This window comes from Marmota flaviventris, chromosome 6, assembly GCF_047511675.1.
Source record: "Marmota flaviventris isolate mMarFla1 chromosome 6, mMarFla1.hap1, whole genome shotgun sequence".
Classification (NCBI taxonomy): domain Eukaryota; kingdom Metazoa; phylum Chordata; class Mammalia; order Rodentia; family Sciuridae; genus Marmota; species Marmota flaviventris.
The window spans coordinates 135,719,909-135,743,826 of NC_092503.1; the positions used below are offsets into that span (position 1 = coordinate 135,719,909).

General features: G+C 36.7%; 1 protein-coding gene across 1 annotated transcript in view; it reads right to left on the bottom strand.

Moving 5' to 3' along the window:
- Gmds (GDP-mannose 4,6-dehydratase) overlaps positions 1-23,918 on the bottom strand; it is a 625,359-nt gene that overhangs the window by 493,369 nt on the left and 108,072 nt on the right. Inside the window, exons 2-4 of the mRNA XM_027954821.2 lie at positions 16,999-17,043; positions 8,260-8,347; positions 6,061-6,170 (exon numbers count right to left, since the gene is read on the bottom strand). Coding sequence (XP_027810622.1) covers positions 6,061-6,170; positions 8,260-8,347; positions 16,999-17,043 — 243 coding nt within the window. The remainder of the gene's footprint in view (positions 1-6,060; positions 6,171-8,259; positions 8,348-16,998; positions 17,044-23,918) is intronic.

A 23,918-nucleotide genomic window follows, 5' to 3' on the forward strand; every position in this document is an offset into this window, starting at 1 on the left:
TTTAATAGGCCACCCTCTACTCTTGCTATAATTACACAGTAAAGGGTCACGTTGTTGCAATTTTTTTTTTTTTCTATAATTGAGTCAGTCAGGCCCCTAACCAGATGTTCAGCCATAGGCACCTGCCCTTCCCTACCATAATGCAATTCTCCCACTGCATTTAGTCACTTGCCCCCTTCCCTCAATTAGAGGTCCCAAGAGGTTCAGGCTTCCTGGGAATGAATACCGAGGCTGACTATCAAACTATAAATTTCAGCTCAGAACCTCCAGGAAAAGTCACTGAAGATGACAATTCTTTAACTCAGGTAATTAAATTGTTCAGGCCCTTTCCCAGGACCCACCAGGTTAATTCCCATCCCTGTTTTTAATTCCCAACTTCATTTCCTGGACTGGATTTTCTGTCTTATCTCTCCTTGATTCTACATTGGTGTCCAGCCACAACTACATCAGCTACTTGGTCCATAATCAACTCTTTGTGGCCAGCTTCTTGAGCCTGAGGATCCCCCAAGGAGGACTGCCTAGACTCCTTCTCTTTGGGTTCCCAAGATCCCTTAAGACTAGATGAGGAAACCTCAGTCTCCCCTCACTAGGTCCTGCTCAAGCTCTTATCCCAGGCATTCAGCCCTCCCCCAGCTGTCATGAAACAACACAGAGAACTGAAAGGGAAAGTAATGAAGAAAATTAAAGAGTTAGAAGTCTAAGAGTGGAAAATATGGAGCTAGTTATGTTGAATAAAAGAAAGTTAAGGAAAGACATAATAATGGTCTTTAGCACTGAAAAAGGATTTGAAAATCTCTAAACAAAAAAAAAAAAAAAAAGAGAAGAGTAAGTGTATTTCTATTAAAGACACAAAGAAGAAAAATGAACTTAAGAAGAAACATACTGTGAGGAATTAAGAGGAGGACTAATTTCTATCAAAATTGTAACTAATACAGAATCATTTTCTTCATTGATTTTATAAAATAAATTCTAGAATTTAAAGACCCGAGTTCCAATCCTGAACTGGCAGTAACTAAACATATGACTGAGCAAGCAATTTCATTTGTTAAAATGGAAATCATATTAAATTATTTCTAAAGTTACTTCTAGCTCTAACATTCCATGTTTTCATTTCTTAAAAAAAGAAAAAGGCAATTCTAACATGATATTGTGAGACGAAAGGAAATAATACTGGACTAGGTTCACCGGAGCTCGTCCAACACTATGACTTCAAAAGTGACGTGAGGTTATCAAAGAAGCTGCAAGAAACAGTGGACAAATCCAAAGGCATGACAGCAAGGAATGCTGAACACAGCCTAGAAACACTATTATTTACACAGGAAAAATACCCTATTAATCTCAAAAAAGCAGGTTCCTAAAACTTTTTTTTCCATCAAAATGGGCAGGTCCACATATTGGATAATTTGTTCCTACTTGGATGATGTCATCATGCTAGGTTTAACTACTTTTAATAACTAGTACATTTCAGTCATCCCTCACTTTCTCCCACATAAGATCAAATCAGCCTTTCAATGACCTACTTCATGAGTCATAATTTTTCTGTTTATGATTCAGAAAAATGTCTTCAGTCAGTATTTCCCAGACTGCTGTGGGCTTATTCCAAGAACCAATTTCATCTTCATTGGTTTCCTACAGGAAACCAGACCAACTTCCTATTATTTTATTTTCCTTACTTTTAGTATATCATAGCCCACATCAAATTAACTGGAAGTGAGAGTGATAGAAGACTTTATTCCACACAAAGAGAAGCCAAAACAAACACTCTAAAAGTCATAGATTCAGAATTAAATACAAAATGTGCTAATATTAGAAACCTCTTTCAAAAGAGCACCAAACAATAAGACATTTATTTTATTTAATCTATTGCAAGCATTCCACGGTCAGAAAGAACTTATTCATTTAAAAAAAAAAAAGTATATCATCTGGAAGTACAATAAATTCTGCAAAGGTGAGTAATACTGAAATTAATTGAAAAAAAAATAAAATATGTAGTTTCCAATAGAATCCCAAAACAAGCTACTATGAAAACAGACAGAGCCTAGAGTGGTCTAGTGACAGAGCAGCATGCCCCAGCTGCCTGGCAGGTGAGCAAAGTCAGCACCCAAGGGCCTTCATCAGGATCCCAATTCTCTATGCCCACTCTCCCTGTGACTAAGAATCAACCTATCTTAGATCACAGCAGAAACAGAGGTATGAAGCATGAAATTTTGTAGGACATGCCTACCATGGTTTGTACTCATACTATTTCTTTAAAATGTTAGAAGTAACTGAGAAGTATTTATTCTCATGGACTGTCTATACTATTTTGAAAAAGGAAGATTTATGAATGTGAAGATCTTTAGCATAAAGGTATATCAGATTCTCTTCAGTCTCTTTCCAGTCTCACCATGCCTAATTGCAGATAGTGTTTGGGGTTTTAAAAGTCCATAGCATTAACTGATGAGTAACAGAACTATGTTTTATCAAACTCAAAAACTCATACATTAAAGAAGAAAGTCAAAGAAGAATGCATTTGAGACACATTCTCTACATGGATAAACCAAGAAACCTGAAACACCAGAGTAACAGCTCTCAAAGTATTGTCCTCAGATGAGGGTTAGGCATCACCTGGACATCTCCTAGAAATGCAAGTTCTCAAACCTCACTACAGACTTAAGATTCTGGGAAGGGACTTGGAAACCTGCGGGGATGCTGATATATCTGTCATCTAGTATATTCTCTTGTCTTTCTACCAAGAAATCTGAGAAAAGAATCCACTCAGTTTGCATTTCCCTCATAAACTGTCAACTTCTAAACCTCCTCTGTTCTCACTAACTTATTCCATCCTATCACCAAAATGCTTTTTTTTAAAGTCATAAGTCAGGCATTAGATATGTAGCTTAGTGGTAGAATGCATGTCTTGCATGTGTGATGCCTTGAGTTCCATCCCCAGAAAAACACACACACACTCACTCACACAAAAATAAAAGTCCAAAGTCATCTCCAGCCTTACTGACAAGGCCAGTGACCTTTTCCTGGCCCTCTCTCCCCTAGATTTATCCTTTCCTGCTTAAAATGATCTGACTTCCCAACTTCCAGGAAAATTCCACCCACTGCCTCTCATCTCTTGTTCCTGCCATCAGCCCAATTCTCCTTTCTCCTCTAACTACAGTAAAGTCCTAGAGGTTCAATCTTTACTCTTTGCCCTCTTTCTCCAGCTGCTACCTGGCATCTCAAGGACTCTGAATACTGAATGTATACTTGCACCCCCAAACTCTCCCAAACCTCAAAACTTTTTAAAACTATCTCATGACCTGCTTCCTTTGCATGGTCTTCACGTATTACCAGTAGAACACCTGACAGTGAGTTGTCCCATCAACTGTCTGATCCCCTAAGCACTGGGGGATCTCTTCCCTGGTGACTATATTTAGTAAGAAGAAGAATCAGTGTTGCTGGACATCCTGTTCCTTCCTCCTGCCCCCATTTCTGATGCTGCCATCCACATCCAACACGTTTCTGTGTCTTCTGCATCTTACTTCTAGATTTTGATCCCTAAGATTCATATCTATTTCTCCCCTGTTCCTCCTTAGCCTGGCCCCACAATACTCCTCCATATTCTTTCTGCTCAACTGATCATTTGAATGCTCATCATGCTCCAAATGTGGCTTGAGGATTTTTTGACTTCTAACTCTTGACTTTATGTTATAACCTCCATTTCAACTGCCCATTTCCCACTGTATATGTAAATACCCTCCTATACTTTAAGATTAGCGCCAGCACCAGCTCCTCCTTGACACTACCCGTATCCCCTCAGATGAAAGTTATTTCTCACCTTCCTCTAAAGACTGGAAGACTCTGTGCCAGCCTGTGGTCCTTGCTGCAAATCACCTATACTAAAGTTGAAACCTCTACAGTAGAAGTAGAATTTATACATCTTTTGTCCTTAGTATAGCATGTAAGTTACCTTGTATTAGGTATACATTAACAAATCTTTGTTAAAGGATTAAATAACCTCACAAACCAAAACTCTCAACTGAGGACCATTGATCTATCAGGAAGGTAGTCAAAGTAAGGTAAAACAGAAAATTTCACATACATGGCAACTTAGAAGGAATCAACTCAATCTCCTTTTCTCTATATTACTTAAGTATAACTATTCTGGAATGATAACTAAAAACTATTATGCACACTACAACTAAAGAAATAAAACATTTTTTTGAACTACAAATACATTTTGGAGAAGGGAAAGGATCAGGTCATTTAATACACTAAAATGACAGAGGGAAAGACTTCTATAAATAAACCTTTATAGAATGTCCTACATCCTTCTGCCATGCCAGTTCATGTCTTCCAGAGGTGATAACCTATCTACAATCACAAAGCAAACTTCTTAATCTTAGGAAGTTGAATAACAGAGTGCTCGTTCCAAAACATTCTGTTTTGTCTGGAAGATACTCTCATGGCTGGTCAGGAAGGTCAAAAACAGTCAGATGAATTATAATGTGGAAGATAGACTGACTGCCTCAATTAAGGAAAATAAGATCGTCATTCCTGGAATGATTAAGAGTTACTGCTTCTTTTTAGCAAACAGGTAGATTAATCTCTCAAGAATAATATACCTAAAATACCATTCCTTTCCAGACCAAATTTTAAACCTGGATATCAAACAGAATCATTACATATTAAGAAAGGGAAAAGCAGCTGGAGGTGGAGCATGCAGGCAGAGTGTGGGCTAGCACTAGGGATAAAAAAGGAAAGGGAAAATTTTTTTTCCTAGATAGCACGGATCAGAAGTTAAAAGATATCTTTATGATGGATATGTGGTCATTTTTCAATTTTTCTTACAGAAAAATTATTATGAGGATTGACAACCAAATTTTTAATCTCTTATCAATTGCAATGTTTTGAGATTCAGTTCATAACTTCATCTCAAACTAGAAGAGCTATAGGAAATAGGCATATAGCCTTCTTTCTTTGAAAAGCTGGGGACATGGAGAAACTTCAAAAGATGTTAAATTCTTCCCAAAATAAAATTGCTGAATTTGTTCATTAAATAGCAAAAAATGCTGGTAGATTTTTCTGGACCTTCTTTTTTTTTGGCAGGGAGTGAGGTTTAAAATTAAAAGTCATTTGCTTTTATTTTTAAACTTCACTAACTATGCTCATTAAATAAGTTTCATTAAATAGAACCCACATCATCCTGGGTTCAAATTTCACTCACCAAAGGAATAGTAGGACACAAATACAACACCCTAAGTGAAGCAGATGGTGAGAAGTCTGGGGGGCGCTTCACTGGTTTACAGTGATTGGCTCCAGAAAGAACAAAAAAGAAGAAGGTAGAACAACAAAGAATTTGAGTAGACATTAGCTGTGTCACACTGAGGAAGAAGAGGCTAAAAGGCTTTCTTCCAATGATTTTTACCACCTACCATAAAAAAGTTAACTCAGCTAATTTTAACATACAATTGAGATTCAAAAAATATTCTTAACCAGTTATAGCAGTCACTAATAAAAATTAAAGTTAAGGTTTTACTGAGTTAAATCTTCCAAAATTTTAACAAAATTTTATTCATAATGTGATCTGAAATGGCAGTTAACAAACCCTGCTGGGGTCATGACTACTGGGAAAAACAAAATAAATGAATATTGTTATTTGAATGTTAGCAGTAAGATTATATTATGCTGTTCAGTAATGGAAAACATACCTTCGAAAACCTCTATTTCCCTTAGGGTCAATAACCAAATTAACATGGATGGTTAAATTTGAAGACTAGGACAGGTGGATTATTAAGTTAAGAAGCAACAGACAGGGGCTGCAGTTGTAGCTCAGTGGTAGGTAGGGTGCTCACCTAGGACATATGATGTACTGGGTTTGATCCTCAGCGAAAGAAAGAAAAAGAAAGAGGAAGGAAAGAAGGAAGGAAGGGAGGGAGGGAGGGAGGGAGGGAGGAAGGAAGGAAGGAAGGAAGGAAGGGATGGATAGATGAATGAATTAGGGAAAAAGAAAAATAAAGTAGAAGCAACAGACAAATGTAAAACATAGACCACCACAGGAACACAGCTAAAGAGAAAATGGCTTACTTTGACATGGCTCTGGGCTCCCAGGTTGTAAATCTCTGTAGGCTTTACTTCATTGATAATCTTCACGAGGCAGGTACTATCAGTAAGATCTCCATAGTGCAACTTCATGTCTTTAGAATTCAAAAACCGACCATTAGATAAAAGAAAACAATAAAAGCTCAACTTTTGAAAATATCAGACTTGAAATGCATACACTTACAATGTCTGTAAACCAGGGTAAGAATGGAAATGTTGTCCTGGAGCAGCAGAATATAGCTATCATCTTTAAAGAACTTATGGGGTAAGAATGTAGCTCAGTGATAGAGTACTTGCCTAGCATTCACAGTACTGGGTTTTGTCCCCAGCATCATAAAAATAAACAAAGGATGAACCTACACAGTAGAAAGATATTTACATATATTTCCTATATCTATGAAGGATTTATAGGGATAAAATCAGATGAACTTTTTAAAACATTACCATACAATAACAGATGTTAAACAATTAATACATTTTAGAACTCCAAGCAGTTGGAAGATGTGTTATGTAAGAGTGATTTTTCAGGCAAATAAAATTTTGTAAGAATGCATATACATTCTAAGCACATCTATAACATACTGATGATAGTAACAATAGCTCATATTTGTTACGTTTATTCATATACTTTCATCTACTGATTTATAAATACATTATAAACATCAGACCTTAAGCTATCTATGAAAAGTCTGACACTGTAACATAACTGTGATTAGGACAACTAGCCTATTCCAATTCCTACATCTAAGTTGATCCTTATACTGACTTCATTAGTGTAAGAATTTAAAATGTATAGATGGGTAATTTGATCATTTCATTATTTTTTAAAAATATTGATCTTATCATTATCTCTCTACCTGTGTTCCTGTGGTGGTCCATGTTTAACATTTGTCTATTGCTGCTTGTTCCCCCCCCCCCCCCCCCGTAATACCTTTGTTTGTTTGTTTGTTAATTTTGGTGCTGAGGATCAAACCTACTGCATTCCTAATCAGAAAACTCAAAATTTGAAATGCTCCAAATCTGAAATGATTTTAAGTGCTGACAGGATGCCACAAGTATAAAATTCCACATCATGAAACTTGGTTTAATACACAAAATTATTTAAAATATTGTATAAAATTATCTTTGTGTTTAGAAGAAATAAGTGAAACAAATAAATTCTGTTTTAAGACTTGGGTCTTATCCTCAAGCTATATCATTATGTATATGCAAGTATTCCAAAAACTGAAAAAATTCAAAACCCAAATCTTCTGGTCCCAAGCATTTGGGAAAAGGGATATTCAATATACCTGTAATAATTTTCAAGAAGAACGTACTCTGCAATAAGGTGAAAAGTCTTTTCTGTGGACAAACTGGATCACCTTCTTGATGATTACTACCTGAAAAAATAACCCAATCTTCCAAATATTCAGGACTTGGAAGTGAATACAAAATCATTGATCATTTATAAATTGACTGTATCACCCTTGCTAGCTATAAAAACTGGCTGAATACTGCAGGCTGAATTTGGAGTTAGAGCTCTGTGTTCTAGTCCCACTCTGCCTTCTTGGTGGTGTTTGACGTTGATAAAATCACCTCTGTCTCCATTTCCTCATGTACAAAATAGTCTCTCTAACAACTTGTGGAGTTGCTATAAAGAACAAGTAAGAAAACACTGTAATTGTACTGTGTAAACCATGCAGCTACAACACAGGCGAATTTACTAACAATGACAACAAAAAAAGCTATAAATCTTAACAATAATCGGTAAAGCAATTTAAATATAGTTTTTAATTGCCACAAGGTTTTGAATCTATCTTCACAAATTATTTTAAAAATTAATTAAAATGTCTACACATTGTTTAACTTGAGTAAACTGATCACATATAAAAAGCAAAAGAGTGTTCTTTCTATGTAGAACTACTCTTTATTTGCGGGGACAGGGACACCTGGAGAGGGGTGATCAACTGGATAGGTCTCTCTGAGCCACCTATCCAATTTCCCTCTAACAGTCAAACCCAGATGATACAATGGCCTAAGTAAGCAACCAGGAAGGTTTTCAGCACATGCTGGTCATATTCAATACAGTAATACATGGGCAAATAATTATGACTAGATGCACTCTGAGAAAAATTACATTTGACAACATCTTCTCTGAAGATAGGAAGTTTATAGACAAAGGTTTTAGAAAAGAAAATGACTTACTTCCTTCAATATGAGCCTGGGGGTTCTTATACAGATGTTCAATTCTACCTGTATTAAATGAACTGGATCGCCGTACAATTCCATGGACCTGAATTTTTAAGTATTAAAAAAAAAAAAAGTAAATTACAAGTGTGTAATGAGAATTAATAAACAACTCAGAAGTTCTTTTGCTAATATTTGGCTTTATGAAAAATATAAGTATTTCTTATAAACATTATTTTTAAACTATTAAAAACAGTTATGGTGCTTATTTTCTCTCCAACTGCTGCCCAACAGCTACTAGCACCCTACCTCCACCTTTCTCCAGTGTTTTTACTGCCAATCTCAACAAAAGTAATTAGATAATTATGTGACTTCATGCTTAGTTATAGATACTCAAATTTCTCCTTTTCTAAACACATACATTTGCTGCCCTACTGCTGAAAAAAAAAAAAAAAATATCTCTTCGATTTGAAACTGAAGACAGACCACATGAGGCTACATCTGTAAAACAGCTTTGTGGCCTATTTAACAGGGCATGGGGAATTCACATCTTTCCAATGTCCTCAGAGCTATTGCATGCTGCATCTATTTTGAGTGTGTGTGCGCAAACATGTGTGTATATAAATAAAGTTTTTTTCTGTGGAAAAGTCAGAAAGCTAAATTGGACAGGTTAGGAATAAGATTCACACACTACAGGATTTAAATAAGATATGAAGAAAACCCAAATGAAGCAAGGAATTTTAAAAAATTATCTTGATTTATCCATGATCAGCATGAGGGGATAAAGTTGCTGGAATAGGAATGCATACCTGTCTGATACTGAAGAAAAGACTATTTGTGTCTAATACATAACAGAAATTGTTCCAGACCTGGTCCCACTTCCTTCTTGTGTCAGGACTGCTCCCTTTGTGCTGCCAATGCTAACACTAGTTTATGTCACCAGCTGCCCAAGTTCCAGTTCCACTGGTGGCAGTTTTAATCCTTGACTTATTTTAGAAGTGTTCCTTCCAAGGTTGGGTAGGTTCATTGCAGCTGAATACACTTCTATATTTTTAACTCAATCGTTTTCTGTCTATTTCAAACCAAAATTAATCCTTGGCATGACTCAAGTATTCCAAATGCAAGGAGGAAATTATAAGCACATAAGACTTTCTTTCAAATAGAAAGAAATGTCATCGTCATTTTACATGGCATACATGAGAAATGACTTCTGCAAAGGATGCAACACACCCACAATTAATAATTATGTTAGTTAGCTGTATTACCCAAGAGGAAAGCACTCATCAACACTATTTTTCAAAAGAATAAAACCCAAGAAAAGTTGGTAAATATGTAAATATTTTAGTAGGGGTATACTGCATTCTTGGTTGACTTTTTAGGAGACAAACATTAAAATCTTAGAAATGGTGAGATTTGGTTATGCATAGCCATGTCTTAATTTAGAAGTATAAGAATATATAAATATTAAGTTTAGAATTTATTCTACTTTCATGAGCTCCAATTGTTCAGGTTGTTACTTAATTGTTTTTTTTTTAATTTATTTTTTTATTGGTTGTTCAAAACAATATAAAGCTCTTGACATATCATATTTCATACATTAGATTCAAGTTGGTTATGAACTCCCAGTTTTACCCCAAATACAGATTGCAGAATCACATCGGTTACACATCCACATTTTTACATAATGCCCTATTAGTAACTGTTGTATTCTGCTACCTTTCCTATCCTCTACTATCCCCCCTCCCTCCCCTCCCATCTTCTCTCTCTACCCCATCCACTGTAATTCATTTCTCTCCTTGTTTATTTTCCCATTCCCCTCACAACCTCTTATATGTAATTTTGTATAACAATGAGGGTCTCCCTCCATTACCATGCAATTTCCCTTTTCTCTCCCTTTCCCTCCCACCTCATGTATCTGTTTAATGTTAATCTTTTCTTCCTGCTCTTCCTCCCTGCTCTGTTCTTAGTTGCTCTCATTATATCAAAGAAGACATTTAGTATTTGTTTTTTAGGGATTGGCTAGCTTCACTAAGTATAATCTGCTCTAGTGCCATCCATTTCCCTGCAAATTCTATGATTTTGTCATTTTTTAGTGCTGCGTAATACTCCATGGTGTATATAGGACACCCATAGCACAAAAGTTGATAACAAGAATCAACAAATGGGACTTACTTAAACTGAAAAGTTTTCTCTCAGCAAGAGAAACAATAAAAGAGGTAAATAGGGAGCCTACATCATGGGAACAAATTTTTACTCCTCACACTTCAGATAGAGCCCTAATATCCAGAGTATACAAAGAACTCAAAAAATTAAACAATAAGAAAACAAATAACCCAATCAACAAATGGGCCAAAGACCTGAACAGACACTTCTCAGAGGAGGACATACAATCAATCAACAAGTACATGAAAAAATGCTCACCATCTCTAGCAGTCAGAGAAATGCAAATCAAAACCACCCTAAGATACCATCTCACTCCAGTAAGATTGGCAGCCATTATGAAGTCAAACAACAACAAGTGCTGGAGAGGATGTGGGGAAAAGGGTACTCTTGTACATTGCTGGTGGGACTGCAAACTGGTGCGGCCAATCTGGAAAGCAGTATGGAGATTCCTGGGAAAGCTGGGAATGGAACCACCATTTGACCCAGCTATTGCCCTTCTTGGACTATTCCCTGAAGACCTTAAAAGAGCGTACTACAGGTATACTGCTACATCGATGTTCATAGCAGCACAATTCACAATTGCTAGACTGTGGAACCAACCCAGATGCCCTTCAATAGATGAATGGATAAAAAAATGTTACTTAATTGTTAAATTGAGCTTCTCTACAAAATTAATAAATTTGTTTAACAAAAAGCAATTTCACATACTTATACATAAGAAATCTGATGTTTAACACCAAAGTTATTTCTGAAATATACCAATACAGATGTCAGTGCTTTGTTTTATTTGATGGAGAGGAATGTATACATTCTAAAAATACATAATTTAACTTTTATAATAATGATAATAATAATATAGGGTATCTTGATTGATGAATTCTGAGGAAGTCACATATTTATCATGTGTAAGCATAAAAGACTTTGAAAAAATATTAAACAATATTTACGGATTCAATGTGAAAAGCAAACAACTATACAAAGTCATAGCAAATCAGTAACACAGGATCTTAATGTCACACTTACAATGAAAAGCATTAAGCACTATTTCTTGTTTTTCCTCCAATGGAAAAAAAAAAAAAAAAGTGTTTTAATTTCCCCTCACTCCCAACTGTCGGTATGTATATACAGAGAAAGAGACTTGCCAAATGCTTAATCCATGACAGCAGGTATTATTCTAAGAACTAATGAAAGCTGAGTCTGTCTGCTTCTAAGACAGGTGAAATACAAACACTAAGACAAGCCAAAATGTGTGCAAACTGCATAATCTAGTTAAGAATTTGAGATTAACGGCTTCTCTTTATAGAAAGGATGTAGGGCTTTTTGTTTGTTTTTGTAAGGGTTTGGAAAGAGATGAGGGTTATGAAATCAAACTGAAAAGATAAATGAATTAAGTGACTTTATATGAACTTAACCAGAATTATTATTAAATTATAGTAGTTTAAAACTAAATTCTGAAAAACTAAAGTCTTAAAATAAATGGATTTAGGTATTGTGGCAAACAAATATGTCATAGTTAACTAGGTGATGAAAGGGGAAATTTTAAGTTTTCTTCATATCAGAACAAAGTTATTTTGACTTCAAAATCTAGAGTCAGATTAGGCACTATGACAGAGAAATGCTTCATTATTTATTCATTATGATCAGGAACGTGAGAAATAGTTATCACTAAATGCCAATTCTTTATTGTCTATATTTCTCTTGGAGGCATGGAATACCTTGCAGGGATGATTAATGTCACTCAGCCTTTGAAAAGTATGTATTTCTTAGGTAATATAAACAGTTAACATTTACATGACAGTGACCATGGGTCAGACACTGTCTTTTATAGATGGAAAAAAACAATCACTCAATACTGAAATAACCAAGCTAATATTATTTCCATTTCTCAGATGAGGACACTGCCTGAGATCACACTGCTAGTAAATAGTGACAGTTAAAGGGTTAACTGGGCCAATCTTGAAGATGCCCAAGGTAGTTTTAAATAAAGTCCATAAAAAGCTTGACTTCTTTCAAATAATGTATAAAGGCTTCTGGGATAAACAATAAGCCAGGGGAAAAAATATTTCAAGAATTCTCACTGATCAAGAAAGGAAGTATAGGAGATCCACACTCGAACATATAATCTCCCCAAAGAAAACAATTGGATAATTCTTGTATCCCATGTCTTTTCTATTTTTATACTCTACCTCAGAGGAGGTGGTTATAGTTACTTTCCTGGGAATGAAACCCATAATGTACCTATTTTTTTATTTTAAATTCTGAGGTGCTGTGTTGTTATTGTTGTTGTTGTTGCCAAGTTATTTAATATAGATTTTTCTTATATTCCTGGGTAAATGTTAGCTTTTATAAAGTTCAACTTAGTCTTTTATTTCTCTGATTCTTCTCTGTGCAAACCAGGCAAAAGCATATGTTGTTGGCAGTTTGTTGTCAGCTTATCTGCTAACAATAGTGCTGAGAAGGTATTTGAAACTAGAATGTACTTCCATAAAACATTTCACTTCTGTCAATTTCCCCCCGCCCCTCACTGATGATGGAGAGGAATGCATACAACTCTGGCATCCAAGGCAAGAGAACATGCCTGCCTTTCATTAATGCTAATTTGTGAAGTAGACTAAAGGAGCCCACTATACCATCTGTGTCCACTGGCTTGTCAGCATCAGACACTATCTTTCATTCCTGTCACAATGAGCCCCTTGCATCTCACAGAGTTCCAAGGGCTAAGTGTTGTTCAAATGCTCTTATACCTAATCTTCACAACCATGTCAGGAGATAGGTATAAAGTCTTAGAGGGGCTGTTTGACTTGCTCAAGGCAACAGAGCCAACAAGTGGCAGAAGAGGGATTAAGACACAAGACATACAGTTCCAAGCCATGGTGGGCTGGGCTGCTTGTTCAGCTTCCTTGCTCTATGCTGGTCCACAGGGTAAAAGAAGAATGACCCCCTGAACTTCAGCAAGGCACAGAATAAAGTCCATAATGAATTCACAGGACAATTTTCCACAAAATCTTGACAATTCTTTATTTTTCTCATCATGGGAGAACATCTCCACATATTAGCAAAGAATTAACAAGTGTTAGATCATTCTCTTTAAGTCTCCTTACTGTTTAATTCTTAGTAAAATTCAAGAAACAAACAGCAATAAAAAGTGTAATTCTCACTGTCTTTTCTCAGTGAGAAATGACTGTAATTAAAGCAGTACACCCAGCCTTCCATATCCATAGGCTCTGCATTCATGAATTCAATCAATTACAGACAGAAAATTATTTTTTTTAATTGTGTCTATATTGAACATGTCCAGACATCTTTCCTTATCAGTATTCCCTAAACAATACAGTATATAACAATTTTTACACAGCATTTATATTGTGTTAGGTAATCTCCAGATGATTTAAAATATTAATATTTAAAAATACTAATATTTAAAAATATTAATATTTTAAAATACTAATATTTAAAATATTAGAGAGGAGATATACAGGTTCTCTGCATATCTATGCCATTTTCTAGAAGGAACTTGAGCATCTTCAGATTTTGGTATGGGGAGGGTGTCTGGAACAAATCTCCTATAGATACCAAGGGATAACTATACTTTACTTTTTCACTTTTAACAGTTCTCTCAGAACATGATCAGATTTATAGATTTCAGTGACCACATTAAGCTTGTATGAGCATACAAGGAATTAACCACTACTAATCAATATGTTAATCTAATCCATTCCTTTTCAAGTCATCCACAGATGTCTGGTTTTACTTTAAGATTAGCTAAGCTTTTTGTACTTAAAAAAAATAAAGGAAAGAATGAATGAAAGAAAATAGGGGAAAAGTAAAGGAGCATAGTTAACTGTGCTGTGCTAGTTCTGCATACCCTGTCTATGCCACCCCGTCATTACTACCCCACAGACCTGATTGCTCCTCTACCAACCACCTTCATAATACCATGTTGACCTTCTACTGCTAGCCAGTCAGTATGCCTCGTGTTTTCTAAGAACAACTCAATCTCAGCATCAAGCCTCTTCACACTGTTTATTTGTTTCTGGCTTGTACTTTGCTACCCCAAACTAGGCTGTTTCCAGTTATTTCTAAGTTTAGTGATATTCCTGATACAAAGAACAGATTTGAAATAGCTCAGAGAAGAAAATCCCCACAAATCTGGAATATGTTAAGGCACCTATGATTAAACAGTCACCATATCTCATTTGAACCTTTACTCACAGTAGGTCCTCCACGTGTAGTTCACGGTTGCCACAACTGGGGACAAGATAGAAAGGACAATTTCCAAACTTTTGAACCAGGCTTTGGTATCTTAATGGGACCTCTGGCTGAGAACCCACTGAGAAAGTTTGGGAACCCATGGAGTTAAAAGTCTGTACTCATCTAAAATTGCCAGAGTTGACTCTCAAGGGTTCAGATGTGAACAAATGTGTCCCCCTCTCATCATACTGCACACAATCTACTAATTCTATTTCTGCTCGTGGTCAAGAACTACAGCTGATAATTCTCAAAATTTTCCAATGTAGCCAATGTGAAAAATCACTCTAACATTCACTTTGATCTACACACAAAAAGATAAAGCCTACGACACCATCTGATTCTTCTCAATAGCTTATTCTCCAAGTATATCAATCTCTGAAAGTTCTCAACAGCAGCCTATTGAAACAGAATACAATGCAGATAAACACCCTTTACTCCAACCATCCTTACAGAGTTCACATACCCCCTATACTATGTGGAGAACTTGTTTCTACTTTGTGGCTCAATACCTTCCCCTATATTGTCAATCATGTTTTCTTCTATCAATTATGGATCTCACTCCTAAGTGTCTCCTTTCTGGTCAATTATTATTTCTGTGATAAATTCCTCCCAGGTAACCATGAATTGCCAAATGGGCTTTCTATCATCTCTATAAGAATCTAATCTGCACTTATAATTTCATTGCCAATGAAAAAAAATATATTTGCACTCACCAGGCAGCCCCAGGTTCTCTGAGTGTTTCCAAACCTCTCATCCTAGTTAACTTCTGAAATCGGCTGGTTCCTTAACAAGTCACCTGAATGGAGCTTTGCCTCTGCATGCCACTCTCCTTCATAGTCTTCTGCAGTAGCACTAACTGCACCACCATGCACCGGTCCTTCAGCCTGAGAATGGGCCCTGCCACTAATCAACAATTATCACAGCACACAGCCATACTCCCTTGTCCTCAGGACTGGATATGGACACTGCCTATAGCCAACTACTTCATTTCTAGTCCCAGTCCTCACGACAACTTTAACAAAGACCTTAATACCCATGAAGCTACAGAATCTCTCCTGGCATACCACCTCCTTCTGCAATAATGCAATAACTACTTCTCTGCTAGCTCCTTCCCCTATTTCACTTGTGCCTCAACCACAATACTGGCCATCAAACACCTCCCAGTAGGTCTTCCATATCTGAAACACAGTACTATGGCTATCTCTCCTTTTAATGTTTATTAAAGCATAGATTAATCTGAATAGATAATATAGCCCTTTCCTAGAAACAACTCTTTTGAACTATGAATGATCTATTCTAAAACTCTGCTCAGTAGAACATATATTTATACTCTCGATTATTATAGCAATCTATTCATATAGGTATATACATACACATGTATTTTCATAATTACACTTGCCTTATTTTGATGTTGCAAGATGTAGAACTATTAGGCAAGAATACAGAAGGTAGTCAACACACCTGCTATGAATTCTTAAGGTCTAGAAGTCACGGCTCTCAAAAAAGTTTCTGAGTTATATAGTAAGAAAATTAATTTTCTTTTCTTTAAACCCTATTGGCATTTAGATGCTCGATTCCATGCTGTTGTTTTTTTCCATTGTCTCCAACTACACATTTTTATACAATGTCCTTACAACTGGAATAAAAATACAATACAAAGCCATCAATACAAACGCTCCCAAAGCAGGTTAGAGCATATGGGCAACAGTGTGGGTGTTTATTCTCTGCATAGCATGAACTTACACATACATATATATCTGAAAAAAAGTATTTGAAAAGTAAGATATACACACTGAATCACATCAAATTTCATACAAAAACCTAGGTTTCTTTTAAGGAAAGAATAAAATGTTGAAGGCAAAGAAGAAAAAAAACAATGATGAAGTAGTAATGGCAGTAGCAAACCTGAAAGTTTCAGCTTCCATAAAATATATGGCTGCCTACTAAGAAAGCAAAAACCTTCAGGTGTAAATTTCTCATTCAAGCTTGCCAAAGATCAGCTTGGCTTTTATTGCTCCGTGTAATTTCCGATTTAGGTGATTTCACTGTGAGTGGGACTTTTTATACAACACATTACATCATAAATTAGTGCTCATAATGTTACAGCTTGGGCTTAAGAAGGCTGAAGCTTTATCAGAGATGTGTGGAGCGGCTGAGCCACCAGTGCTCACCAGCAGATAAAGAGCACAATGAGCTGGCAAGATCACAGGCCAGCAGCACAGTCTTCCCCAGATTCTGATTTGTTATCAGTTTCCGTGGAAAATCAGGAGGATGCAGCAGAGGAAACGTGAGGCCCCTGTGTCTGAGCAAACCCACCATCCGCTAGCCTACTGAGTCACTCACCTCATAGCCTTTCTCCAGCAAGAACTCAGCCAAATATGAACCATCCTGGAAAGAGAAGAAAAAATGAGAAATGTCAGACCTATGGTAGCTGGAATTAAAAAAAAAAAAAAAAATGGCCTACACTAAAATTAAAAAATAAAAATGGCCTACACTAAGAATTTTGAGAAAAGCATTTAAGAGGCTTCTTGAACTAAAATAGAGGATCATGGCAACCAAAATAAAACAATACCAATAAAGACAATAAACACCATACAGCATTCCACTATTCCTAGGGAATTTTCCCAGACAGTAATCGATTTGCACTCCATAAAAGACAAAGGAAGAAACTGAAACCCAGAGAAGTAGTTAACATGAAGAGAGAAAATGCAGACCTTTAGAATCACATGGATTTGGGTTTACATTTTGCTACTCACAAGCCATATGAAATACGCAAATGTGTGCAATGTAAAATGCCTTGTGATAAACTCCTTCCAGATAACTGTGATTTGCCTTGGTGCTATGGGAACATAAAGCAGGCATATGACAAATCGAAGGGAAGTACCAAAAAGGAATCACTGGAGAAGGGATCAGATGGAGACAAAGGAGGCTTGAAGAGGAAAGGGCAGGGAAGAGGAGGCAGAGAACATGCAGTGTAGGCATTACTGAAAAAGAGACTACTCAGTAGAGTGGAAAAGCCAGCAGGGCAGTGGAGGGAAGTTAGCACCTTTAGGGAAGCCTTCCAGGCCCTGGAGGGAAGTTGGCTCTGGGAAGTCATTGAGGAGTTTAAGGGATTTTAGGGGTGTGTGTGTGTGTGTGTGTGTGTGTGTGTGTGTGTGTTGTGGGGGGGTGTACATGTGACCAGATCTGTATTACCACAGCACATGTACACTCCCACACACATATGAACTTTCAAAAAGGGGAGGATATTAGCTTTTCACAAATAAGTGCTTCATTTGTATTAATTTTCAGTCATGTAGTTAATCCCTACCTCAATCCCTATCTCATGAAAGTGTTTGACTAAATACTGAGATTCTCAATTGGATTCTAATAATTCTTTCAAAAATTTCTAAGCAGGGTCTCTGTTTAAAATATTTCGTGTACCACTTTCAGGGAAAGAAAGTATAAAAGATAACTAATTAAACTAATAAGAGGTCAAAAGCTGGGAAATCATCATTCAAGAGACACTTTAAAAGTCACATTTTGAATAGGGATCTTCTAACACTCCAGTCAGAATGGCAGCTATTATGAAGACAAACAACAATAATTGTTGGCGGGGATGTGGGGAAAAAGGCACCCTCATACATTTCTGGTGGGACTGCAAATTGGTGCAGCCAATATGGGAAGCAGTATGGAGATTCCTTGGAAAACTGGGAATGGAACCACCATTTGACCCAGCCATCCCTCTCCTTGGTCTATACCCAAAGGACTTAAAAACAACATACTATAGGGACACAGCCACATCAATGTTTATAGCAGCACAATTCACAATAGCTAAACTGTGAAACCAACCTAGATGCCCTTCAGTAGTTGAATGGATTAAAAAATGTGGCATATATACACAATGGAATATTACTCAGCAATAAAAGAGAATACAATCATTACATTTGCAGATAAATGGATGGAGCTGGAGAAGATAATGCTAAGTAAAGATAGCCAATCCCCAAAAAAACAAATGCCGAATGTTTTCTCTGATATAAGGAGTCTGACTTATAGTGGGGTAGGGAGGGAGAGCATGGGAGAAATAGACGAACTCTAGATATGTCAGAGAGGTGGGAGAGGAAGGCAGGGGGCAGGGGGTTAGCAATGATGGTGGAATGTGATGGACATCATTATCCAAAGTACATGTATGAAGACATGAATTGGTATGAACATACTTTATACACAGAGATATGAAAAATTGTGCTCTATATGTGTAATAAGAATTGTAATGCATTCTGCTGCCATGTATTTAAAAAGTAAAATCAATTTTAAAAAGTCACGTTTTGTAATCAATCCTGTAATTGCTCTTCTTTCTTTAGTCCCAGGATGAAGTCCCATCTTTCCACCCAGACTTAACAAAAATGGGACACCATAACTACTGGGAATTTGTGACCTCTAAAGTAGTTGGGGATGTTTGAAGTTTCTTGGGTATCTTCAGTTTTAAAAAGCTTAAAATATCCCTTTCAGCTTCAAAAGTTCCTACCAGATATCCAGGAAAAATAAAAATAAAGCAAACCTTATGATTATCATGACTTGACCTAAAGCTGGAACTGGAGCTACCCTATGGATCCTGGAAATGAGAGGGCTGCCAAGGAAGTGTATACAACATTAATGTAGAAGTCCTACATAAATTCAGGCAGAATGACAAGGCAAGGCATACAAGGGACACATTTTGTGGTTCACTAAAACCTCCAGCAGATATTTTTCAGACTTCTTGACATAAATATTCTGGTTTACGGACTCACATGGAGAAGAAAAGAAAGGGTTTGTGCTTTTCATCCCAATATTACCATGTGCATGGTTTTTACATGCTCAATACGTTAACTAAATCAGTCCATAACCTGACCAATTCAGGCCAGGACAAGCCAGGTTGGCCTACACTACCATCACAAATGTTAAATCAATCAATGACAAAATACAGTAGTAGAAAAATATTTGCAAGAAGAATTAACAATATGGCAAAAGGATAAAAAGGCCTAGGAGTATAAAGCTTTGTTGTTGTTGTGTTGTTTTGAAGACAACACTTTCCATGTATCAAAATTCTCTTGAAATAACAAGTGAAAATGCTATGTGTCCTACCATAGTTGCATAGGATGTTTTAAAAAAAAAAAAAAAAAGGCAGAGGTATGGGGATAGGGGTAGGGGGAAGCTGTGATTATTTAGAAAGCTGATGTGAAACAGACCTGACCAGCACTGAACCCTGTCAATAAGGTCTTGTTCTTCTCACCCAGGCCGCTTCTCAAACTTTCCAACCACACTGGAACATTCTGAACCAGCAGTGGCACTAGCTTCCTCCTCATTTCCTTGCCAGGCCTTTCCAGTGATAGGACCCAGGCTACACAATGAGTGGGAAACAAGCCGAGCGTGGGCTCCTGGTCTCCTGCCCAGGGAGCCCAGCTGGCCTCCCCTGGGGGCCTCCAAGGGAGACAGGGTATCTGAGCAGGCAGACGTCCTCTGATCTATCAGGATGGTTGTTTCTACCTTCTCTTGAAGCACAGGCTGATAAAGAATGCTCCAATCAGTCTAATGGCTGAAATGTCATACCAATGGAGAACCTGCAACTCACATTAAGTTCTGACACTTGACTCCTCTGAGACAAAGGCACGAGCCAGCTAAATCTCTAACTTGTTCATTATAAACACAATTACTCTGGTATAAATCCCAAATTGGCTTCAAACCCTGTTGCAACCCTGTGACCCTTTCAAATTTAATTTTGCATATGGTTATTAAGGGCATCTATTTCATATAAAATGCTATACTATTTTAGGCAATCACCATTGCTTTAATGTTTTCAAGACACAGAAATTTTCTGGTCTTATTCTCAGAAGAACTCGGCTAGGAAGGTAAGCAGCCATTTGGAAACAGGCAACTGAGGCGAAGGAGGTTAGTAAACTTACCTAACAGTATACCACTAGTTACAGACAAAACCAGAACTAGAATCCAAGTCCTTCATTATTTTAAACTGGAAAATAATCTCCTTACTTATTCTGCTCCACCTGGAAACTACCAAAACAATGTCAAGACCCAACAAAATAATAAGAGACCATAAAGGAATCGTTTTTCAAACCAGCTTGATTTAGTCATTTTCCATTACAGGGTGTTTTATGAATTAAACAAGCCTTCCAGTTTTAATCAAGTGACCCAAACCCAGAAAAGTCATGTAATTTTAGAACACTCAGAGCTCAGAAGAGAGAGAAAGGATACAGTGCCTGAGATTTCCCAGGTCTCAGTTATGGGCATGTATGTGCCTGTGGGGCAGTGCAGTATCATGTGGGGGTAGAACTGACTTGGTGGTGGACATATGTCAGAGGGAGGGATGGGGCCCCTGCCAAGAGCCAAAGGATCAGATTTCAGTGTGCTTGACACCTACCATATTTCTTTGAAGGGTGAACCCTCACTTCCATGGAGTACTCAGAAATGTCCAATAGGAGTCACACAAAAAGTAAGCATAATCCTAAAAATTAATAGTCATATTTTGACTATTATATAAAAAATGACTTAAAACTCCACATCTATTTTAAAAAAATAAAGGAAACAGAGAAAGTTTCCCCCTTCTCCTAGTGGTCAGAGATGGCTAGAAAAAGCACTCAACTGATCTTCACACCCACCCATAAATGTTTCTTTTCTCTCTTCCAAAGTGAATGAACCTATAGCCCAGGTGGACAAATGAAAAATAATGTTCTCATGTGCAACCTGAGAGCAAGGCCCCTCTGAACTGCAGGCTAAATCACATTGTATGTTTCTGTTTATGCACCGTTTAGCAGCTTTTTTGAACAGGATAAGATAAGTAGTACTAAGCTGGAGAAATTGCACCAGTAATAAAATGAATCTCTTTGTTTAGGTCATCAAGCGTCAGGAAACAGAACACCCTGTCTGCATCACGAGAACGCACTCATTTACTCAGCCTTTCATGCTTTTACTCTGGGTATTCTAGTTATTCTAAAAAGACCAACTTCACAGCAAATCTCCAAGAATCAAGAAAATCATCCCTCTACTAAAAGAACTACAAACACCTCCATAATTAACAGAGGATGCTGTTTTGAATCAGAACAAAAACTTCCAGTGATTTAACCACTAGAGTGTGAAGCATCTAGGGGCAGAATATATTGGAAAAGTATTTACACCTGGTTCATGTTTGTCAAATCACTGGATAAAATCTCTGTCAAACTCACTGAATTCAAAAGACCATGGGGATTAATTAATCCAACCCTTTCATTTTACAGATCAGGAAATTGAGACTCAAAACAGTTAAATGTTTAGTGTATAGTCATACACTGAGGAATGCATACACACAAAAAATGGCTCTGGATCCCAGACCTCAGAATTGTGTACCAAAAATGCTTAACACCTACAATGAGTGTGGACAGGTTACTATACCTGTAAAATACTCTATGACATTACCAGAATATTTTACTATATAGTAAAATATAGTAAAAAACTATATAGTAAAATACTCTAAGACATTACCAGAATGAAGAACAAGAATGAAGTCAATAACAATCAATAGTGATTTAACCGATTTGACTGATAGAAAGAAAATGAGGGCACCATCAATATTTAAAGACCCCCATTCCCTATTGTCTTCAAAGATAAAAATTATTTCCCTCATAAAACCACTGTCACCAAAGAACCAACCTTTCCTCCCTTTGATTTGCCTCTTGATATGATGGGCATACCTCTGAATAATGAAGAACTGACTATGCCCAACAGTTAGGACATTCTTTACCTGTGACTGCCTCTTCCCTCATTGCCAGGGAAAAAGCCATCTGAGCAGATGCTCAGTGGCTACACATGCACCACTTGGAAAAGAGAGTAGCTCTATGGCCAAACACCACACCTCCAAGTGAGCAGTGAATGAGAGGCCAGACCTCCAGTCATCCTGCACATTGGCCTACCAGAGTTCTCTCCCTCAAAACATTCTGTTTCAAAAGGTTATAGATGTTAGCTTTTGTGTCCATTGTCAGTTACGATACATTTTTAGTTATCAAAAATATGAAAGAAAAAAAGATATGCTATAAAAAAATTTCCCAATTTGATTTTCCCAATTTAATTTATTTTAAAAATTACATAATGGGGTTTTCCGCTTCATGTTTCATCCAGTATGAAGACTGAAGTTTTTTGTTTGTGAGCTTATAGATTATTCCTTCTGGGAATTGTTCATGTTTAGATCCTCTACCCATTTTATATGCCCACCCATTTTCTAATAGGCTATATTTTGCCAATTGGTTTATTTGTTTCTAAATATCTAGAAAACGTATAAAATTACCTCATTTCATTTCCAAAAAAAAGCTTCTCAAAAACTGATACTTGAAATGGATTACTAGATTTTCAGTAGTAGAATTTCCATAACAACATAGTTTGAAATACACATTCCTTGCAAATTGCAAATGTTTATTGTAAACCTTTAATTTAATGAAGTGGGAAGAAAACAAATACCAATTGAACTCCAGGTATACTTGCACAACCCAGCATTTGTAATAATATTAGTGTAAACAAACTAAAATAACTATTTATTTTGGGCAAATGCTATAAGGAAAATGGAGTTAAAGTTTTTAAAACAAGTAGATAGAGGGCAAGCTGTTATTGATGAGGTATAGAAAGATAACTTTAAATGCTTAGGAGAAAGGCAACAAAGAGAAACCCCAATACACACAGTTCCAAAAATGGCTGAAAAATCTCAAAGGTAAATCCAAAGGCACTTGTTAACAGCCCGCATGCATGCAGGGTGGTACAAGACCTTAAGAAACACAAAGGGCAAGCCCACAAGCTCATCTCCATAGGAATAAAAAGGTATGCCCAAGAAATACAGTACCCACTGGTTTTCTTTAATGTAAGCTCCTATAGTTGGAACCCTTTTGTTTTTCTCTCCCTCCCACATTCTTGACATTCATATTGAGTTTTGAATCTCTACAAAGAAAAAAAAAAAAAAAATCCTGTGACCTACTATTGCTCCAAATAGCGAGCACTTGCACAGTTCTTTACATAGATGCCACATATGCCCTAAAGGTCAACATTCATCCATCCTCATGAGAACCCTATGGAGTTGTACTACTATTACCTCCATTTTATAGAGGAGGAAATGGAGGCAAATTGAAACTAAAGTAACCTACCCAAAGTCTAACAGACCTAGAGCAAGAATTAATCTAGGTATATTTCTAATTATTTATATGGTAATTTACTTCATTAATAGACTCAAGCACTCTATACTGATGGGTCTGCAGATATTTTAACATAAAATTTGG